This window comes from Limanda limanda, chromosome 13 (genome assembly GCF_963576545.1).
Source record: "Limanda limanda chromosome 13, fLimLim1.1, whole genome shotgun sequence".
Taxonomy (NCBI): Eukaryota; Metazoa; Chordata; class Actinopteri; order Pleuronectiformes; family Pleuronectidae; genus Limanda; species Limanda limanda.
This window is the reverse complement of record NC_083648.1, coordinates 18,514,944-18,537,690: the sequence shown is the minus strand read 5'-3', so window position 1 is coordinate 18,537,690 and position 22,747 is coordinate 18,514,944. Positions and strand designations below refer to the sequence as shown.

The window sequence follows — 22,747 nt, the reverse complement described above, 5'->3', positions numbered from 1 at the left end:
TAGTAGAAGTATGGTTGTTTTAATCACATATAAAAACACATGTATAATGAATACGAGCACTTTTATTCACTCCACCTCATTGAGGTACAGTTTAAGCTTTGTCATCAGCGTTTCTCTCACTGAGTTTCCTTCTAACTTCCTTCTCCAGGTCAAGAAGTTTTGAGTAGAGGACCTCGGACATGTCATCATCAATGTCCATCTAACACATGAACACAAACACCAGAGGTTAATCATATATATATGTGTCTCTGGCAGAATATCACAGTACCTTTCTATGTTTTACTGTCTGAGCACTTTCTCATGTTCTCATGTGATTCACCTGTTGAGGTTGAGTGTAGTTTGTTCCAAGCCCTGATGTTAAACTGTGATATTTTGCTCTTGGATCCAGAGACTCAGGCTTTTGAAGAAACAGCCAGTGCTGTGGAAAAGACCAGAGCAGCAATCCATGTTTATAATGTGTCTATTGCAGAGATATGATGAGTCAATCAAATATTTCTCATAGGAACCACACACTACAACATACCAGTGCCTCAGCCCCATTGGAGGGTGTCAGTGTGAAAGTGTTGGTGAAGATCCTGATCTGTTCGGCACAATGGGAAGATATATGACATGAACATGAGATAATTCATATGTAACTTCAATGTTCAGACATGTCAGAATTAGCAAAATAATAAAAAAGATAATTTAAAGAAATCCCTCACCAGCCACATGATGGGCATGATGAGAGTCCAGAAGAAGGAGGGCAGGATACCGTAGGTCAGGTTAGTCATCACCAGTCCGGGACATATCACAGAGGAGAACAGCCCCTGTACCACAGAGAAGAAAAATACTTACTTTTAATATCAGATAAATGTTTAATGACAGGTGCTTTTAAAGGTGGTTTTAATATAATATTTATTTTTTTAATCATTTATTGTAATAAAGCTTAAAACTGTCACACCAACTGATTGTAGTCAAGTGTTAACGCCACCCCTACCTGTGAGTCCTGTATAAGTTAATCTTGATGTATTAAAACAAAAAACTAAAGCGACACTGTCTAGTAAGAACTTATAGGGCATTCAGATAATGCTACAAACTCAGATTACAATAAAGTGAATACATGGTAAATGTTAGAAATAATTTAAATTCTCCATAAAAAACTAAATTACAAACATTTTACACACGTTCAGTCCATTAATGCACAGTCCAATTATTCAGGCCCTCAAGAAACATAATTTTAAAACACACACAACCATACACATCAAATAAAGAGCTCAACACTCAACTAAAGCCTCAGAGGAAGCACAATGTGCAAACCTTTTAAAATGGACCAACACACAATGTATACACAAGTGCAGCAGGTAGAGTCATGAGGTCGTATACTGAGCTGTCTGATTGGGTAATTAGGTTGGGTTTATGGTTTTCATTACTTAAACCAGTGGATAATCCAACAAGTAAATAAAGAATATGAAGTAAAGAACATTTCAATAAAACCACAATTTGAATAGAGCAATTATTCAACCAGTTCCCCTCCTATTTAACAGTTCACACAAAAATTGCCTCTAATGATTCCCTGCAGAAATGTATGAATCTTCTTAGTGCTTCTCTTCATTATCTTAGAGTCTTAGAATAATCTCAAACTTGAACACAGAGTCATTCCAGTTCAATTTCTACACACTGTGTGTTTGTGAAAGACAAACCTGGCTGTTCTTGTGTTTGCTGAGCGCCAAGCTGAGCAGGTCTGAAGCGTACTTAGAGGAGCTGTAGGGCTCCGTCCCATTTCTGTGCTGCAGGTCCTCAATGTTGAAGGCAGAGCGACGGGCGTTACTGGAGGAGGTCCACACCACCCTGGACGTGTGTCCTGCCTCACACAGCAGAGGCTCCAGCTCCCTGATCTGGAACACAGAGAAGGAAGGAATATCAATGAATAAGAATATCAAGCAACAGGTCAAGATAACTGCAAAGAGAATTTTTTTTAAAACATAGGTAATGAGGATTTCAATCCCTGTAATACATCACGGATATGAGGAAACATTTAAACTACACTGCTGGTAATTAAAGACCTTAATAGCTGCCTCATCATATTGACATATTCTGCTGTATCTATTTTAAACTGGTGTAATAAGGCAAGAAAGGGCTCTTTAATGTTTTATGTGCAATCACATTCACATTTTCATATTGATTTATTATGACTTCTGAACACACTCATAGGCATCAAATTGATGAGGTGTCTTGATTTTGTCTAGTGAATAATTCCCCGCAAAAGTCATAAATCAAAAGCCAACAACATAACAATGTTGTTGTTTAATAATTCAAAATTTTCTAAATTATATTTATAGATATATTATAGTATTTCAGTAGTGTAGTAAATAACTTTAATTCTTTGATAGTCCCACAATGGGGAAACTTACCCTTATTTACCTTTAATTTACTTAGATTTAGTATGATATATTAATATGATATAATACTTTATAACCAAATGTATTGATTTTATCAAAACATAACAAATGTAATATGAACATTGACCCTGCACCCTGTTTTAAGGCTCTTATATACTACTACGTGTCCGTTTCTCGGAGAGGTCTCAGCGGGGGGCAAAGAGTCTTTTTGCTTTTTACTTCTCCGACACTCTACGTCGGAAAAAATTCATCGCCAAACCCATAGGTGGCGCAACGGAAGACGAGCTCAGAGAAGCCTACCCCATTTGGGAAGAAGAAGTCCACGTGTCTCTGCTTACATCTGTTAGCTTGCGTCCCACACACTGAACCATGGCAACTAACAGAACTAAATAAAGTGACACCCAGCGGGTCAAGATGCTGATGTTATCGTTTCTTAGCGCAGCGGTTCCCCGGTCTTGTTTCCGAACTGTGTTGCTGATTCCACAGCTTGAATCTGCTTGAGGCTACATGTAGCTAGCTAGCTCCCCTCCAAGCTAGCTCCCCCCCAGCTTCCACACACAGTCAGCAGGGACTCCCGACACTAACTACTACCCAGTGTTTGCTTCTAACCTGACGGTATTATAGAAACAGTGTCATGATAGAAGTGGAATTAAAGTCGTGACGGCGGGGTTATGCACTGTTACCACCGCAGTTAGCATGGTGGCTAGCCTAGCCCGCTAGCCTAGCCTGCTAGCGCCGTTTTGAAAGCTCGTTCTAACCGTCTGTGACCGTGCACACATGTCGTCAGTGCTCGAACGAGCCACCGTCAGCCGGACAACTCCCCTGGCTTAACACACACGTCACATTAATCGTAGAATCGTAGTTGTGTATGTATTTATTGTGAATCAGGAAGTTACAGGTCCGGAAATGACGTCGAACAGAAATGACGTCGTACGGAAATGATGACATACGGAAATGATGTCGTTCGCGGACCAATCACAGCCAAGAGATGTCCGCGGGCTCTCCGACACAACACGGAGAAGTTAGAAAAATCAGACCTGTACGAAAAGCTGTCCGAAGCACTCGGAGAGGTCGTTTCACGACGGATAGGGCGGTCTTATCTATCCGTTTTACAAAATACGCTCAAGCATAAATTGGCCTTTACTTTTGACAAATATGTCCATATGCAGATGCTGTGCTGCTACACTATGATGCTAACCATCTGAGGTATGTACCAGAAGGAAATGACCAAAGAGGTTGGTGGCAAACACTTCCTGCAGTCCATCTGCGTTGACTCGATCCTGTTGAGTTAAGATACCCTCCGCTGTAGAGAACATGTTGATGACATTCCTGTGGTGAGAGGGGAAATGATTACATAAGAGCACAAACATGAACAGAATATAGTGGTATATGGCCAGCGCACTACAAGGCAAGATCAAATAACTTAAAAAATCATCCAAAGTCAGGAGGTGGGTTTGGACATTTACTTGGAGAACAAGCCCTTGAAAAAGGCTTTGCGATCCACTTGTGGATTGGGCATAATTCCTGCATTTAGATACAGAAAGTCAACTCTGCTGTATCTGTAGAAAAACACAAATGTGTGCCAATCAGTTTCCAATTCATATTCATAGTAGTTAAAACCATAGAGAGAAGAGAACAAGGAGCAGTGTCATGGAAACAAAACAGAGTTATAACATCAGGGTACCAAAGGTCTCTCACCTGGCCCTGACCTCCTGAGCGGCAGCGAGGACAGACTCCACAGAGCCCACGTCCAGGTGCAGCAGGTCCACGCGAGCATCGGAGTGAGACGTCAGCAGGGCGTCCCGGGCGGCCTCGGCCCGCTGCATGTTTCTGCAGGCCAGACACAGGAGGAGCTGGGCGTCCTCAGTCAGCAGCCGCTCACACAACGCCAGGCCGATGCCACTGCAGAGATAGAGAGAGAGAGAGAGAGAGAGAGAGAGAGAGAGAGAGAGAGAGAGAGAGAGAGAGAGAGAGAGAGAGGAGAGAGAGGGAGATGGAAAGAGAGAGAGTGAGAGCGTGAGAGAGAGACAGAGAGAAAGAGATGGAAAGAGAGAGAGAGAGTAAGAGAGAGAGATGGAAAGAAAGAGAGAAAGAGATGGAAAGAGAGACAGAGAGAAAGAGGTGGAAAGAGAGAGAGATAGTGAGAGAGATGGAAAGAGAGAGAGAGTGAGATAGAGAGAGAGAGGTGGAGATGGAAAGAAAGAGAGAAAGAGATGGAAAGAGAGAGAGAGAGAGAGAGAGAGAGAGAGAGAGAGAGTAAAATAATTTTATTTTAATATATGTAAGCAAACATATCAGTATCAACATCTGAAAAAGTCTGGCTCTAATGTAGACTTATATTTTGTTTGACCAAACTGGGGCTATGGCGATTATCTTTTTTATTTAATATAGTTGCTTTTGATTTCACTATTCTAAAAATGGAAACGTGTTTAAATACTTTTTTTGTGTTCATGTTTTGAGTTTTGTATGTTTGATAGCAGATCAAAAAATGTTTCATACAATTTAAAAACTTCAATTCTTTCACATGACAACAACTGATCATGGTTTTAGATGAAGTTCATCTCTCAATCGGACGAACGTGCACTCCCACAGTTAAGCTACATTGTTTACACAGTCACAAACACACACAGACACACACTTGTGGGTTGAATGCACTGATTGTAAGTCGCTTTGGATAAAAGCGTCAGCTAAATGAAATGTAATGTAACACACGGACACACACAGATCGAGTGAGTATTATTCAGTAACAATCTAACCTGTTGGCTCCGGTCACAACAACAACTCTCTGCATGCCTGTGGCTTGTTTTCAGCTGTGGACGATCCCGCTGTCTGAACCTCGGGTCTGAACACTTCCTCTGGGCAGGTACGAGTCTCTGTGACCGGCCACCATCAGCACATCGTTCGATTCCGGTGGGTGGAAACACAGCAGCCTATATGCTCCGGTCTACCCGTGGTGTGATTGGATGTCAGCAAAGAACCGGCCAATCAGCTTCCACAACGGGCAGCAGCGAGGACCAAACCGCTGAAGAGCGCAAACATCAAAAACGTCTCTAATAACTCAATAAAGACATGATAACCAGAGGAGATTAATGCTTTATTATTTATTTACAAGGCTCTTTGGTTGGACAGCGTTAAAAAAACTTTGGTCTTTGCTTCTGTTCAACAATATACACTTCATTTATTCTTGTAAAAGGACTTAAACATGTTTATAACGCATCTAAAAGAGATTCTGCATAGTTAAAAAGATCCTGAATCAGAAAACAGTCAATATTGTGTCATTTGTTAACGTTAAAAAATAATAAAGCATAAATAGAAACAGTGAAAAAGATCACACAAATGACTGACATTCTCTTATGCATGTGCAATAGAAACATATGTACTTACAGTATGTCAAGGACAATTTTGTAGACATCATCTGTGTTTCATTACCTAGGATTACTTTGGCGTACTCTATAAATACACATATAAAAGAACTTAATAAATACACAGAGGCGTGAACACTCTGAGTTAATACTGCTTTAACTATCTACACAAAAAGTCTCCATCCAAGTGTAAACCCTCTTCATTTACAGCACCGTTAAGGAAAGCAGGGCTTTATTAAATGCAAACATTTGACAGGGTGTGTCTGACTCCAAGTGAGTCCTAAATACTGAAAAGAAGCAAACAACGCAGTGCTCGGCAGAGAGGGATTCTACGTCCGATCTGCTACGCCAGACTCTCCGTCAGATGAGCGTGCATCTCCTGAAAGCTCGGCCTCTGCTTGGCGTTCCTCCTCCAGCAGCTCAGCATCAGATCGCTGTAGACTCTCTCAGGACAGCACAGCGGCTTCGGCAGGTACACCTGGGAGCACGAAGCAAAAACATTAATGTAGGATTTATGTAAAAGGACACTTTAAAGTAAGTCTGGAATAAAATTTGATATAACAGGAGCTGATTACATTAATTTAACTGTGACCGCCTAAAACAAAGTGTACCCTGCGGGATTGGGGACCTGAACCTGTGTGGTGTTTACCTGCTTGCCCTGGTCCCTGAAGAACTCGCCTGTGTTTTCAATGACCTGCTCGTCAGAGAGCTGGGAGTATGGCTGCTTCTTACACAGAGTCAAGATCTCCCACAGAGTCACACCAAATGCCCACACGTCACTGGCCATGGTGAACTTACCCTGAGAAAAAAGACACCTTTCACCAAATAGACTCAGAAAAACAATGTAGATATTACAATTAGGTGGTGTTTGGCTGGAACACATGGGATAAATATCACAGATACAGTTTTATCATCACTAACTAAATGTTATTTTTACTTTTCTCAACAGAAATCACACTTCACTCCAAAGCCCTCACCAGCAGGATGCTCTCCCAGGACATCCAGCGGATGGGCAGGACGGCCCGGCCCTGGATCCTGTAGTAGTCTCCTCTGTACAGGTTCCGGCTCATGCCGAAATCGGCAATTTTTATCGTGTAGTTCTTCCCCACCAGGCAGTTACGCGTGGCCAGGTCGCGGTGGACGAAGTTGAGAGAGGACAAGTACTTCATGCCAGATGCAATCTGCACGGCCATCCCAATCAGTTTACTGTAGCTGAGGGCACAGGAGACCACAAACAGAGAGATAGGGTCTCGTCTCGTTGGCTCAATATATTACACTCTGACATGTTAGACAGCTGAGGTGATACCACTGAAAATACATTGAACTGACATAACAATTAATGGTTGAGTCTCGGCGACTTCTGAATTCATTTCAGGTGTTTCTTCTAAACCACCTGATGCAGGAGGCGGGGTCTAGTGTTACCTGCCTCCTCTGATTGGGTCAAAGGACCAATCTCCTTCTCAAAAAACAATGTGAACATGTTATGTTATACTTTGTAAAGATATAGTGGAGTCGAAAGTACAGACATTTACTGACTTGTTGTGGAGTAAAAGCGAAACGGAAAAAACAAACTACACATACATCAAAACTGTACTTAAGTACACAAACAAAGTAAATGTACTTTGTTACATCCCAGCGCTGATGTTAAGATATGAGCCCACCTGACCATGCTGGTCCCCTCCCTCTCCTCCTGCTCTGCCTTGTCTTCGTCTGCAGCCTCCTTCAGCCTGAGGTTGCACAGGAACTGGTTCAGGTCTCCGTTTTCCATGTACTCAGTGATCATGCACAGCGGGTCCGTGTCCACACACACCGCCAGCAGACGCACAATGTTGGGGTCCATCAGGCGGGACATGATGCGGATCTCCTTCAGGAAGTCGTTTCTGCAGCACAACAAATGTAATCCTCCGCATGACTGAGACTGGAGAGGGCCGAGTCATGTCTGATTGAAAGAACACGGCTTAAAATTGCAAACAGAAATTGTCAGAAGTTGTTTTTACCTCGCGTTCTTGTTGGCGTCTTCCCGCAGTGTTTTCACAGCGACAAGCAGAGGTGACTCATTGTTTCCCTCTATAGAAAAATCCTCGCCCAAAAACTCCTGCATGCCCTCGGCCTCACACAAGTGCACCTGTACATAAACAGTCCATCATGATGTCAGTCCATCATCCTCTTGGCTCCACTTGGAACCATCTCTTCTGCTCAGTTTAATACCACTAAGTGTCAACGTGAACTGTTTAGTGACTGCCAGCAATATCTATCAGTCAGGTTTCAAAGTTAGCGATATATAAGATACATCAATATCATAATGGCAAAGGGAGAACAGGCCAATCAAGCTAACAACCACTCCCAATAATATTTTCTATTGCACAAAACTGAATGTACTTCTCCAAACTGGCCCTCTCCCAGTTTCTCCTTGAAGGTGAGCTTGTGTCTGGGGAACTCTTTCATGGATGAGTCGGTGCCAGCAAAGAGATTCATGTTGACAGCGGTGATGGAGTAGGTGCTGCTGTCTGAGGCCGACTCCTGCAGGCTGATGATGTCTGCCTCCGCATAGTGGGGGGCACCATCTGAACCACAGGCACACAAACACAACACACCACAGCAGCTGTAATGATCCCAATCCTTCCAGTATATAGTGCAAGGTTTTTCTTTACCATCTTACCGAGGTGCTCCGCGGACTGAGCGAACTCAGGCAGCTTTCGGATGAGGCGTGACGGCTCCTGGTAGTCGGCGCAGAGAGGGAAGATTCTCTCATAGGTGGAGTTGGAGGTGGAGCCGCCCTCCGTGGACAGAGAGTGTTGGAAGCAGAAGGCCTCGGTCTGGATGGCGAGACGAGCTGTGAGCTCATCGTCCAGGACGCGACGGGACGCCTGAGGAAGTGAGTGAGAGATGAGGTCTGTCATTTGTTCTTGATGTCAAACAAACTGCAAGAGAAGTGTGTTGACATACTTGGATAACACCAGTGACATTGAAGAGGATGTCAATGAACTGAAATCTGAAAACCGCAACAGAGGCAGATGCTCATAGTGGCAAAGGGCCAAATGAATTGAAATTTTAGAACATCATACATAAACATAATTTTCAGCATTATCGCACAGACACAGGGAATAGATTTTGAGGTGAGCAGGCTTTGGTGAACAGTTCACGCGGAGTGGAAAAGAGGTGGAACACAAAAATGAAATGCAGAAGGGTGTAGTAGAACCCAGGTTTAGCCGGGGGTGAAGTGGTTACATTAACAGTTTCACGGTACACGTGGTTGGTTAGTTGTACTGTTTCTATCTTCAATAACTGTAGTTACCGTGGTGATTTGTTTGATTCTGTCCAGCACGAACCAACGTTAACACGTCAACACAAGCAACTTCGGTTTGTTGTGAGTTGTATAAACGAGCCGCAGGCAGTGTCAGAGCTACAGGTCTATTTCAGTAGTTGTCACTTTGCTGTGAGAGGGAACTGAACATCAAATATGGAAATAGTGACATTTAATACAATTCAGTGTACAATACACTGCTCACTGCTGTCTGCTTCCACTAGATATCTGTGTGGCTCCATGGGCCCCTCACATGTGTAGCACTCCCCCATCACACCTCTCTTCTTCTCACCTTCTCCAGCATCTTCTGCCACACCTGCCGCCACAGGATGATGACTATGATGGTCATGAGGATGGCTATGATAGCCACCAGGCAGCCAATCAGGATGCGGGTGTTGCTTTCATCCACTTTGTGAGTGGGATCATCCCCTGTCAAAGAGGAGATGAGAGTCGGCAGTCAAGGGAGGATTTCATTTAATCCGTCACAATTGAAGTTCTCCTCATAGTAAATCCCAAAATAATTAACACCCTCGTCGCACAGTCGTCTTCATGTTTCATTACAAGTGCAGCAAGAAGCCTTCATGGTGAGGAGGCCTTTCTGATGCTGCCACTAGGGGGCGCTGTTAACTCACACATATGTTTGAGTTAAACCACATTTTTTTTCAATGCAATTACCTGCACCTTAAGACTGGAATAAATCATTATATATCACAATGATATGCGTGTCACTAAAACAAGTTAGTGAAAAATATCAATATAGAGTAATCTTATAAATACATAATAGAAAAAATATTTTCAAATGTCATCATACTTGCATCTGACTGAATAATATTTTTGACCTTTTTATTTATTCCACACACAATGAGACATAACACACAAAGAGATGTTAAGATAATTATACCTACTTCAATTAATCATTCATTCATTCAATAATATAGCCTGTCTACTCTGATCACAATATTACTTATCTTATTTTACTTATCTTTTGTCATTTTAACTCAAAACCATCACATTACCAATTCTATAACAATCTTTTAACTACAGTCTCTTCCTGAGCTTGCCTGCTGATTATCTCTTATCAAATCCAATAAACCAAATACGTTTATTCACAATCCTGATACATGTTCAGATAAACCTGCCACATCACTTCCTGGCAGCCATGAACTATTTTCTTACACTCTTACTTCAGCCAAACAACAGCCTCTACTTAGAGACAAAAGAAAATCACAGAGGGCTCAGCTGCTGACCTGGTAGAGTGTTTGTGGGGTGTCCATGTTTGCGAGGAGTCAGAGATGTGTTGTACACTGCTGAGCCTGTGAGTGAAGGAACAAAGTGAAGAAAAACAAATGATGAACAAAGGAGGATGAAAGCATCACATTAGAAAGTTTCCACCAGGATGGACGACAGAAGACGACACCCACATCCCCCTTTTTTTAACCTGATTGAAAGGCCACCTCGCTCAACAGCATCCAAAGGTCACCGAAGTGGAAGCGGCACTTGATGGCGCTGGCTGTGCGGTCCCCCAGGGGCACGGTGACAAAGCGGGCGACTTGGCTGACGCGGTCGGCTGGGGGCCTAAAGGTCACCGGGTCGGCCTCCCAGTCTGGGCCCGAGCGGAAGTAACAGGAGGCCTGTCGAAACATCCTCACCCCCCGGCTGAACATGTTGTTACAGTGAACCTGTGGAGGTAACAGGTATGTAAAGCTTTATCAAAGAACCAAAAACTCTCTGGTAAATACTCATTTATCTATTTCATATCCACAAGGAATATCTGTTTTTCTCAAATGAGAGGTTAACAAATGCAAAACCCAAAATGGACAGAAGCCGAGGAAGGTGTAGTGATGACTAATCAGTCCTGCTGTGCTGAAAAACATAATCTTCCATCTCTGAATTCAGGCCATAGCGCTTGACAAATAATACTTCCACCAAAAATATCATTTTCACACAACTGTGCTTTTTTGCAAAATAGTTTTAAATTTTATGTCCCATTTAAGATTTGTAGCTGTATTGTATGTGAGCTCAGTTCAGCATCGTGTTGACTCAAATCTAAAAATATTCCGCTGAAAGACACCCAGAGAGTTTTTCTCCCTTGACCCTCTCACCTTCATGGATGTGAAGTTTCGGACGTGGTCGAACTCAAAGATCATCTCCACGTAGCCTCTGGCGAAGCTCTTGTTGTTCCAGCCCACGTAGTCGTAGCCCGGCCACATGCTGTAGATGTGGCTGTGCAGGAAATCGTCCAGACCCCAGGTGCCGTCTGTCAGCTGGCCAAGGCCCTTTGTCAGTCTGGTGCAGTGATGAGTGGAAGAAGAGAAAAATAAAAAAAGAGCGAAAATATTTTGAGGATGAGAGGAGAGGAGATTATAAAGTAATCTCTATTTGAGTCCAAAGCTATGGTCCAGAGGGGAAAACATTATATATCCCCACTTAGTTTTTCAAGAATATTGAGGTTAAGAAAACATGACAGTGACTACAGAATTATTTGCTTCTATATTAAAGGATCTTTCTTTTCAGAAGTACAATCCTGACCTTTCAGCTGATGCTCCATCATACACAGAGTCATTAAAGTAGACATCCAGGCCTCTGTAGATCATCTGGTGCCCATCTGGAATGCTGTAAGACACCAGGCCATCTAAAAGAGCAGGTCAGAGAAGATTGAGATTGATTGACTCAGAGTAGGCTCAAAGGATAACAAGACAATAAACATGTCACAAGTCACAAAACAACTGTCCAAAAATACAAGCAAGGAATAAAGATTTTGAAAACAGGGGGCAGGATGGTACAAACCCCAGCTTATTAGACAATAAGAATTATTATTGATGATTATTATTACTGTTATTATATTACTGGTGATGGTAATGAGGATAATAGTAATCATTATTGCACACACACACACACACACACACACACGCTCAGATTTTCATTCCATTCTGTTTACTGGCCTTTTATTTAAAGTTCCTGTCCTCCTTCTATTATTTTGTCAATGCCCTGTCTCTTGTCTTGCAAAACTAATTTGAGGTTTGCACTAAGGTAGGGTTGCAAAATTCCGGGAATATTCAAAGTTGGAAACTTTCCATGGGAATTAACGGGAATTAACGGGAATATACGGGAATTAACGGGAATTAACGGTAATAAACTGAAAATGTTGTGGGTAATTTATACTAACTGTATTTACCTTGTCATATACAGACAGAAATATAAACATTCTGTTTTGTCATAGGCTGATTTGAGCCCTGAGGAAACTTTGGGCACTTGACTATATGCTTCTGCATCGTTGTGTCATTCTTAACATCGGTCTTTGCACAGTATTTGCAAATGTACACAGCCTTTCCTTCTACATTGGATGGGGTGAAATGTCTCCACACATGAGATAGTGCACGTGGCATTGTTCTGTAGAATAAGATGAGAAAAATTTTTGTAGAAAAACACTAATGCAATGCCAGAGATATAAATAGTTAGCCAAACAATTGGAATAGTCTGTAAAAATATTTTACAATTGATGGATAAATTAATGGAAATAGGCTAGATGAACAGATGAACAATCCTCAATCAGCATGCGAATATATTTTCCCGAGTAATATCATCGAAACTTACCTGACTAGTCCTGCACACTACAGCAGGCCTCAATAGCCCTGCTGTAGTGTGCAGGATGCTGGGAATTATCTGTGCATGTGATGGAAGAATGCACAGTGGAGGGTTGAAATCCAACGTGCAGTGTGTGCTGCAATCCATGCATCTTTAAAATAGAGTTTTGAATGATGTTTTTATTGCTCAGCGTTTAATTTGCATCGTTGTTTTTTTTTCAAAATTCCCAAAATTCCCGAGCTTAATATTCCCGTGGAAAGTTTCCGGAAAGTTTCCGGAAATTTACCAGAAACTTTCTGCCCCTTTGCAACTCTACACTGAAGAAACATAGACTATAGATGTTGTTTGATGAAGATCACTGACCAAGCCATTCACAGCCGTACAGCTCCACCCTCATGCACACGATCATGGAGTTGTCCGTCACCGGCATGAAGCGGAAGAAGCGAGCTATGATGGGAGGCTCCAGATCTTTCAGCACCACGTCATATGCGTTCCTGTTCCCCTCGATGACCTGACAGGGAAGAGGCACGTTACATGGGGCTGACTGAGAGAAAAGGGTCAGGAATAAATATCAAAATTCTAATATCTATATGGTGGTCTGTTTCATGAATTTAAGCTCACACTTCTGAGATGTTGTTGTTTCTTTACTGAAGGAGTTGCAACACAAGGCCATAAGCAAACTCCTTGATATGTCTTCCTCTAACCTTAACCACTTGCAAAAACCCTACCCTTAACCCTACCCTTAATAAAACATGCATCCCCCTTAATAACTGATTGATGTTATGAAAACGGACTCTATGTCACTGCACAGATGAAGTCATCATCACAAGATGTCAGTCTTTGTTACCAGGGTATTTTTGCTTCATCTCTGGATAGTGGGAGGAAGTGGAGACGTGTCGTCCATCTTTATATCTATTAACTTGCACTGTCAAAAAAGCCCTTCTGGATTTTGTTCAGACACAAGATGAGCTAAAGATCAATGTTTTCTTCATAGACAAAGTCAAGCCATTCTCTAAGGCCCACCTGTCATAGTTTTTGCTCTAGCTCTATAGATCTGAACCTGATGACATGAAAATGTGTTGTATATATATATGTATATATTCATATATATGTACACACACTGTAACATCAACTCACCTGCCTTCCCTTCCTGTCATGCCAGCCCACCCAGTTGTTGCCGTCGCGGCTGTACTTGATCATGTATCGCTGGGCAAACTCGTTACCCATCCCGTCGGCATGGCGACCTTGGGTGCCCACCAGCGTGATGAAGTGCAGCGACCGCAGGTCCACCTGTAGATACTCCTTGTGGCCGTCCGGCTCCAACATGATGTGAGGGCACCAGGCCCCGTCACCGTCCCCGTTGTCAAAGTCAAGTCTGAGGAGGAGGACGACACAAGAGAGCAGACGGAGAAGGAAAGGAAGGGCAGAGTTCACACAGAGAGGGGAGAGAGGAGGAGATGTTTCAAGACATAAACAGAGGAGGAAGACGGAGTGAGGAGAGGAAAGAGAAGAGGGAATATGTAGGTGAGTTCATTAACTTATCGTTTACAGTATGCATGATCTTGTCTGTGTTAATGAATTCATCACTGGTCGTGTTGTAAAATAGGATTATAATTACTCAACATGTAGTGAGTTCATCAAACTTTCACACCTGCTGAGTTTCAGTTGTCCGCTGCTGCTGCTAGTTCCATATTCATATTCAACATACACATATCAGAGAGGTGTGAATCTCTTCACCTCACCGAATATCAATTTTAAATTTATATTCAGTTGTTAGCACTGTCACCTTATTAACAATACCATCAATAAATATAACAATTTGCTAAGCTTTAGTATAGAGGAAGTACAAAATGTGCTATGTGTAACTTTGCTTAAAACTACCATGCTTGGAGGAGTGACAAGTAAGTGCAAGTTACTGAATCAGGAATTATGCATGGGTGTTGGACATATAACTGGCTGTTTGTCTCAGTATGTCGGCCTTGTGCTCCACTGTCAACTTGTCCATGGTGCAACCAGCTTCTCGCCCAATGTCAGCTGGGATTGGCTCCAGCTTCCAGCCCTACGAGCTTCAAAATAACGCACTTTTAGTGATTGCGTTTATGTGCTTCTGTGTTTTTTATACATGTGTCTGGATGTGTGTGTGTATGTGTATGTGTATGTGTCTGTGTGTGTGTGTGTGTGTGTGTGTATGTGTATGTGTATGTGTATGTGTATGTGTATGTGTATGTGTATGTGTATGTGTATGTGTATGTGTATTTGTATGTGTATGTGTATGTGTATGTGTATGTGTATGTGTATGTGTATGTGTATGTGTATGTGTATGTGTATGTGTATGTGTATGTGTATGTGTATGTGTATGTGTATGTGTATGTGTATGTGTATGTGTATGTGTATGTGTATGTGTATGTGTATGTCTTTATAAATGAATTTGAATACGATATGTTTGTGCTATTAATCAACAGTCTGCCAAGGACTGCAGATGGAAACTAGCCTGGCTGGCTAAATCTCAAGTACACAAAAATATGCATGTTAATTAATGGCCATTGCCCTTTTAAAATAAATAAATATAAACATAACATCATGTGGTGTCAACAAAAGCTCCACAACAGCTACTTAATGAAAGTTCAGACAATATTTTTCTTTCACATATGCTGCCGGCGAAACCGAAAGCCAAGGCAGATTTGTTGTGAGAAAAGGAAATGCAAATACTGCATGTAACAAGATGACACCCAGTAGAGTGCATATGATGCTAACTGGCCCCTCATAAAACTGCATTAAAATTCACTTTATCTGGATTTTTATTTGGATCTGGACCATATTTTCCCAAAAAGTCGACTAAATATACCTCGTTATCTTTTATCAAGATCCATGAATTATGTTGAAAAATCTCACGTTTTAGAAAGTGATACAAAATTGAATATGTTCGCCTCCATGAGCAATGAACAGGAATAGAATTTGGTGCAAACATCTGGTGTTAGAATACAGATAATTTGAGATTTACACTTTTGCACACTGTCAAATGATACAGTGCGCTTGTGACATATTTTCATCAAAAGAATAAGATGCATAACCCAACATGCCTTCCAAATCTTGCAGCCGTCGACTCGGACCACTGACTTGAGGCGGAGATGTCCTCGTCCTGAATCTGCCCGCCGGTCATACCCAGAGGATAGCGACAGATTTCTACAAACACAGGAAGCATTGCTGGATTACTTTCAATATGTCTTCGAATGTGTGAGTGTAAAACCTGTATTCTCTCCCATGCACTGTGAGTGTTTATCCTCATTGTGTATTTTCAGGATGTGAGGAGGTGAGTGTAAAGCGGTGTGAGCTCATCCCTTCCCCCCGCAGTCCCCTTCCTGCAGCACCTCGAGGCCTCCAAAGCCAAACAGAGGCATCACTGTGTAGGTGCCAGTCCAAGCAAAATGAGCAGGGAGTGGCCTCCAGGCTGCCTGTGCTTCGTTTCTCCTTCATAATTTATACCAGAGACACGTGAGAGAAATTTCTTAAACTCTAAATCAATCAATTTCATATCTAACCTACATTTGTGTGACAGGAGATGCTACATTTGCCTGTTGATATATGGTTCAACGTCCACATGTTATACAGCTGCAGTATTACAGTTTATCCTCAGCATCACTACCTGGTCATTAAGGGACGTGTGTTTTATTCACCTTCCCACTGAACTCTCTAACATGTACTTTGAGAGAGCAGCAGAACAAACACGCCTTTTACTCTGGAAGTGGAACAGTTAGAGCAGTACATGTGGGTGTGTGCATATGAGAGAAGGTATTACTAAAAAAAATTCAAACTTTTTTTTTTCCACGAATGCCCCCCCGCATGTGAAAGGCCTACCTGTTCTGAGGAGTATTTGCTGTCTGACCATTAGGTAAACCGCACACACACACACACACAAACACACACGCACACACACACACACACACACACACACACACACACACACACACACACACACACACACACACACACACACACACACACACACACGCACACACACACACACACACACACGCACGCACGTTAACATTCTTGCATTTTAAGCCCACCCACCGAAAATTGCTTTCCTTCTCCATCCTGTCAACACGCCTCTCCCCCAGGAAAATAAAGAAGTTATTTTAAGCTTAAATATGACATAGCTGCATGGACGAGCTCGGAGCTGCAGGCCCTGATCGCACACTGTGACTTCAACTCAACACATTTCTATCCTGAACAGTTCAACTGGAATGAAGGGGCCTTGACATGTATGTTGAAAGATAAAGATCTACCTGGGTTGACTTGAGCCCTCGCAGAGGCAGCCAGCAGGATAAAGACGACTCGGCGTGTGATCAGTTTAACCTCCATGACCTTCATCTCTTCTCCAGGAGCTGCACACCTAAACATGTCAGATATGAAGTGTGAGGTACCTTGACTGGTTCTCCGCTGAGGAAAGTCACAATTAACACAGCAGGACAAGGAAGTGGCAGTTGAAGGGAAAAAGTAGTTAGAAATATTAAAAATAAAAATAGAAATACAATAAAAAGGGAAAAACTTTATACAAGGCTGGATTTCAGGATAGATCAGTGGGTGAGTGGTGAGGCGCAAAGTGCTGCAAAGTAAGATGTAATATAAGCTTTTATACATCATATTGACACATTTTACACCCACTTCTATATTTGAGATGAGTCAAATGATGACTCATGTAAAAAAAAACTCTACTATAAAAAGGCTCAGCTAAAACACTAATGCACATAAATGATAAGAAAAATTGATCCAGAGTAAATCTTAGAATTTGCAAAAGAAATAGAAAGCCTGAAAATATATTTCCTTTGTATGTATAAAAGCTTGTGTGTGTGTGTGTGTGTATATATATATATATATATATATATATATATATATATATATATACAAATGAAATTGAATTGAATTGAATAATAGACATACTACTCATATACACTCATTATATCTATACAGATATAATGTCTATCTATTATTCAATTCAGTTAAATTTTGTTTGTATAGTACCAAATGATAATATGCATTATCTCAAGGCACTTTAAATAGAAGATAAAGACCTTTCTAAACTTATTTCAGTTTTTTTTTAGATTACTTAAAAAGTTAAGATTCAAATTGGAAAATGAATTAAAAATATACAAATTTGAAATACAGACGATGAGATTTTATTATTATTTTGTCTTGCACATCATGTCCAGCCTACAACATAGCAAAAAAAATCTGGAAAAAACAGAGCAGTATCATCAGTAATAATACGGAACATATTAACCATTGCAACATTTATTTTTAAAATTTCTAAATAAAGGTAGGCAACCTTTAAGCAGTAAAATGAAACAACCATTCCATTCTATCATCATCAGTACCTCGGGTCAAATATCTATTCTTGACTCATCATAATTAGACCAATACAGAAGAAAATGTGATTCATTATCCACATCTCTGAATTCCCACATTTGCTAAAACCTATTTTCCTCAGGGATTTTTTATATGTATATGTATTAGTCACATATCCCGATAGCAGCATGTTACTAATGTTCTGTGGCGTTGAGCAACCCTGTTGATCTCCTCACTGGTAGATGCACACACAGTCCTCCTTGTGACCCACAGTTCTGCTCTCTCTCTCTCTCCCTCTCCCTCTCTCTCTCTCTCTCTCTCTCTCTCTCTCTCTCTCTCTCTCTCTCTCTCTCTCTCTCTCTCTCTCTCTCTCTCTCTCTCTATGCCACCACAGTGGTTGCAGTATGAGTTTTATTTACCTTGTATAAGCCCAGTGAAGGTCTCAGTGACTTACACCCTCCAACGCACTGTGAAACTGCTCAGAAACTGCACGTAGACCACATTCACGTGGTGTGTTCCCCTAAGATTTTGGGGGGGGGGAGTGTACTTCTGCCGCCCTGGGATGTGTACTCACCAAGAATGTATTGTTACTTGTGTATTTTATACATAAAGACAGTACACTAAATTTAACTTCCTGTATCACAACAGTAAAATGGGCCTGAAATTAATCTTTCATTGGAGTTTCCGGCTCAGGTGATAATAACTTGCTTTCTCTTGTAAAAGCCTCTAAATGTGTGGGTGACAAACTGAAATATTACAAACTCAGCTACAATATCTTTCCCTGTTGCGCCTTTATAGATCTATTCATGTATGTATTATAACGTTATTCGACCCGTCCAATGTATATGTATATACTGTATATAGCTATATATGAATGTAATATGATAAACATCAGTATATACGTGTCTATTCATAAACTTATTTGTTCAATCGTTGTTGGCCACTTTCCCACAGCTAATGTGTCAATACAGAGCAATGTCACACCAGTCAGATTCCATGTGGGGGAACTTGGCCATTAAAGCCAATTCCGTTGCATTTTCCTGTGTGATGTCACTCTCTACGCCGAGCCGAGCTGAACCGAGCTGAGCCGACTCAAACTTCCCTCGAAGTCGACGTGGACGTCAGGGTTAATTATTCACATGTGAGGAAAATATGGATCTGACTTACATTCGCACGTTCCTCTGTGGTTGTTATGAAACCATCTGTGTCGGGGAGTATTCCACATCCACTGGGAGTTGATGCATTCCCCACTGCAAGTCGCTGACCTCTTCCTCTGAAGGACTTTCTGGGAATGGAAGGAGAGAGGGAGGGAGAGCCACGGAGAGAGAGAGAGAGAGAGAGAGAGAGAGAGAGAGAGAGAGAGAGAGAGAGAGAGAGAGAGAGAGAGAGAGAGAGAGAGAGAGAGAGAGAGAGAGAGAGAGAGAGAGAGAGAGAGAGAGAGAGAGAGAGAGAGAGAGGAAACAGTCCTTCTGGCTGGAGGAAAGAAAGAGAGAAAATAATATGCTTGGGATTTTGAGATGAAGCCAAAGTCCCAGAATTCCACCTGATCCACAAATGGTTTCAATTATGGCCCACAGAGGCCGCTGAGCGCAGCAGCCTCCACCACCAGCTACTGACAAAAACAGACTGGAGCTCATTTCCCTGCAGAGACGAACCTGCTAATTACTGAAGGAGACGTGATGGTTTGGAAGGGAAAAAAAACTGGATCACTGGAAACAAACAAGTAGGGGAGGAACTGGGATAATGGAAACAGTGGATATGACAAAATGACAGAAGCTTGTTTTCATCATCAGAGGTTGAACTGTGCATCAGAGTGTTTTCACAGCAGGGTCAAGCACGGAGTATGTATTTTAAATGATGTGTTGAATGTTCATATTTTCAGTATCATGTCATCAGTTACTCTTAAGAACCCCTGAATTGAATATTTGTCTCACAGTCACTTGTGACACTTCGGAAGGTTATGGATTAAAGCAAAGGTAGACATAAAAGTAATGTTTGGAAGAAAGTAGAGAAAGAAAACTAAAGACTTTTAATAATTCTGTATATTTAAATCACACGCTCCTTATAATCCAACATAGATAGATAGATAGATAGATTACTGTATTCATCCCTGAAGGGAAATTAAGTCGTCATAGCAGCCGATATATTTGAATACAATAAAATAAAATACAATAAAAAAAAAAAAAAATAAAAAAAAATAAAATAAAATAAAATAAAATAAAAAAAAAATAATAAAAAAAAAATAAATAAAATAAAATAAAATAAAATAAAGTTTGACCTCAGTCCTCACAAAGCTAGGAAGGTTGTAACTATAGTAAACATGGCATGTACTAATTTTATGTGAAGTGGAATGACCAATGCATAGCTGTGTATAAATGGGAGCATTAGTCGATAAACGTTTTCATTTAAACAGCTAAGAAGGAAGAAAAATCCAGCTTCTTCTCACTTTCACCTGCCTGAACTGACGCCTTTGCATTCACATTTAATGATATTTAGTGGAATCTATTATTTCATCTGTACAATGTTTCCTCTGCCACTTCCTGCCACACAGAGCATTTCCAGCCACATGTTTAACACGGTGTTCTTTATGTCAAATATGTCTAATTTTTTCTCTAAACAGACTTTTGATCAATAACTTCCTGTGTTGGCCTAACCTCCCTGCAGTTTTCTCATGTGTGGGTTTTGCTTGGCCTTTCCTCTGCCTGCCCAGCAGATGTGTAGTTCTATCTGAGCGTTTTTTTCCTCTTGGTTTCTCAGATCTCGTTTTGACTTCCACAAATCCCCCTTTACTATTTTCTTAATGACGTTTCAGACAGTGGAAACTGCAGCTGGAAGCACTTTCATATCTTTATATAGCTCTGCCTGTTTTTAAGGCATCCGTATCATCAGCTTCATTTCAGATTCTCCGTCAGCTGCTCAGAGGAGCCTGTGGTTCAAATGGTTTACAGGGGGAGAGACTTTATCATCAGGGGACAAATCCTAATGATATTTCTTGACCTCCTTGATGAGTCCTAACATCAGATAAGGTCTAATTAGTTAATAAAGAGTGTATTACAAGGAGACGGATGAACACACATTTGCATATGGCACAATTACAGTTTTTAGTCAATCTTTAGTTGTCCATATGCCTCAGGGGCTGTATTGATTTATTTTTACTTCAAAGATGAACTAAATATATAATTTGCCCAGGGGTGCAGCACCCTGTGGGACTTTGGAACTCCAGCAGAGATATGATCTCATAAGAGGATGACTTTGGTGATGGATTAGTTCTATCATTAAAAATGTCCTCACTATACAATCATGGTACTAACACATATTGGCCTAACTTGGGTGCAACTTCACTCATGAAACGCTTTGTTACTGTAAACTACCAGATCTTTTAAATAACTGTGAACACCGGTATACAATAATGTAATAAAATCGATTCAGAAGACTATTTTATCTTGACTCTGCTCAGAAACTCAGAATTAAAAAAAAAAAAAAACTAATCTGCAGCTGAAAAGACCATTAAAAGTACAGTAGAATACTTTTTCGATGGAGTATTTAATTGATGTCAGGACATTGTTTACTTTTAAAATGAGATAAAAATCAATGCTTGATACAAATCAAATTTCATATGTCATGAGGAAAGAAAAAGCCTTTATTGAATTTCATTAGAGCTCATTGACAATTGTGTTTCGGTGAGTAACACTGAATGGAGACATAACTTTAGCCTCACTCCACAGGACACCTTTAAAAAGCCGATGTTTAGCAGCTAATGTGTTAGCTTATTGATGTTTGCCGATACAGTTGTTTGGGGTAAACGAAAAAAGTGGAGAAAAGCTGAGTGATCATTGGAGTTTTTACGATTCATCCTGTCGGGAACATGACAAGTAAAGCACATGACAATCAACATGTGATAAATTACTTCACTGTAAAACCACAAATGTCAAGGTCATGGTGGCGCTACAGCAAGAACTGGGAGATTATACAACAATAATCTGCAGGATTCATCATCTGGGGACCATGAATGTCTCTCCAAAAAAACAACAACTTGCAGCCAAGGCATTAAAGCAACACTGCAGTGAAACCGTGTTTGTTGAATCCAGCTGACCTGCAGAATACAAAACAACGCGCATACGGATCAAGGGGGGGGGGGGAGCAGAGTGACACTACCGGCCATTCTTCACTATAATCAAGCAAATGAGAGCAGGGGCCACCTCCTGGAGGCCGCCCACTGTGTCTGTGTCAGCAGCAGCAGTGTGAGTGGAGCTGCAGGAGGCCGTGGCTGGGTGTGGGTGGGTAATGGCTGATATTCTTCATATTTATCCAGCGCATCTGCAGTGTTCCATCAAGCTGCTGCTCTGAGCGTGATGGGAGCTGACCCTGTTTAACGGCCACAGCTGGTGTGTCTCCGACGATAATAGAGAGCCATCGCCCTCGCAGAGCACCTCCATGCATCTCATCATCCCGAGGAATTATAAATACTAACGAGAAAGGCGTCTGGATAAGGTCAGCCCAGAAAGCGGCGCTGCTTAGCATAAAGTTTGAGACAAATTTCAGTTTTGGGAGTCGCACTAAACGTGTTGGACATATCATAGCACCAGGTGGCCTTTGAGAAAGGGGATTTAATTCCACAAGATGAGACGTTTATTTAAGTGCACTTTTGTTTTTAGCACACTTCATGTGAACAGGGCACAATGTAACCTTGGAGGGAAACATCACAGATTGACAACAGAGATATGGATAGATGGATAGGGCCGACAGATTGTGAGTGCAAGGCGCTGGGGGAA

The 22,747-nt window shown here is 41.4% G+C and overlaps 1 protein-coding gene and 1 pseudogene across 1 annotated transcript; both read right to left on the bottom strand.

Annotated features, from left to right (window-relative positions):
* On the bottom strand, window positions 1–5,297 carry LOC133018327 (3-keto-steroid reductase/17-beta-hydroxysteroid dehydrogenase 7-like). The gene is made up of 9 exons (XM_061084665.1): window positions 5,135–5,297; window positions 4,077–4,280; window positions 3,845–3,937; window positions 3,593–3,707; window positions 1,680–1,874; window positions 702–806; window positions 524–580; window positions 320–418; window positions 1–199 (listed from the first exon to the last, which is right to left on the bottom strand). Exons 1-9 carry the CDS (start codon window positions 5,167–5,169, stop codon window positions 92–94), a joined length of 1,011 nt encoding a protein of 336 aa, XP_060940648.1. The 5' UTR covers window positions 5,170–5,297; the 3' UTR covers window positions 1–91.
* Window positions 5,298–5,721: 424 nt separating this feature from the next.
* On the bottom strand, window positions 5,722–19,235 carry LOC133018167 (discoidin domain-containing receptor 2-like; annotated as a pseudogene).
* Window positions 19,236–22,747: the final 3,512 nt, after the last annotated feature.

Bases quoted from the DNA above. Each gene is read 5' to 3' on its own strand.
- LOC133018327 (XM_061084665.1), bottom strand. From the start codon at position 5,169: ATGCAGAGAGTTGTTGTTGTGACCGGAGCCAACAG. The intron at 4,281-5,134 runs GTTAGATTGTTA...CTATCTCTGCAG, and splicing joins GTTGTGACCGGAGCCAACAG to TGGCATCGGCCTGGCGTTGT. The intron at 3,938-4,076 runs GTGAGAGACCTT...GTTTTTCTACAG, and splicing joins GCTCAGGAGGTCAGGGCCAG to ATACAGCAGAGTTGACTTTC.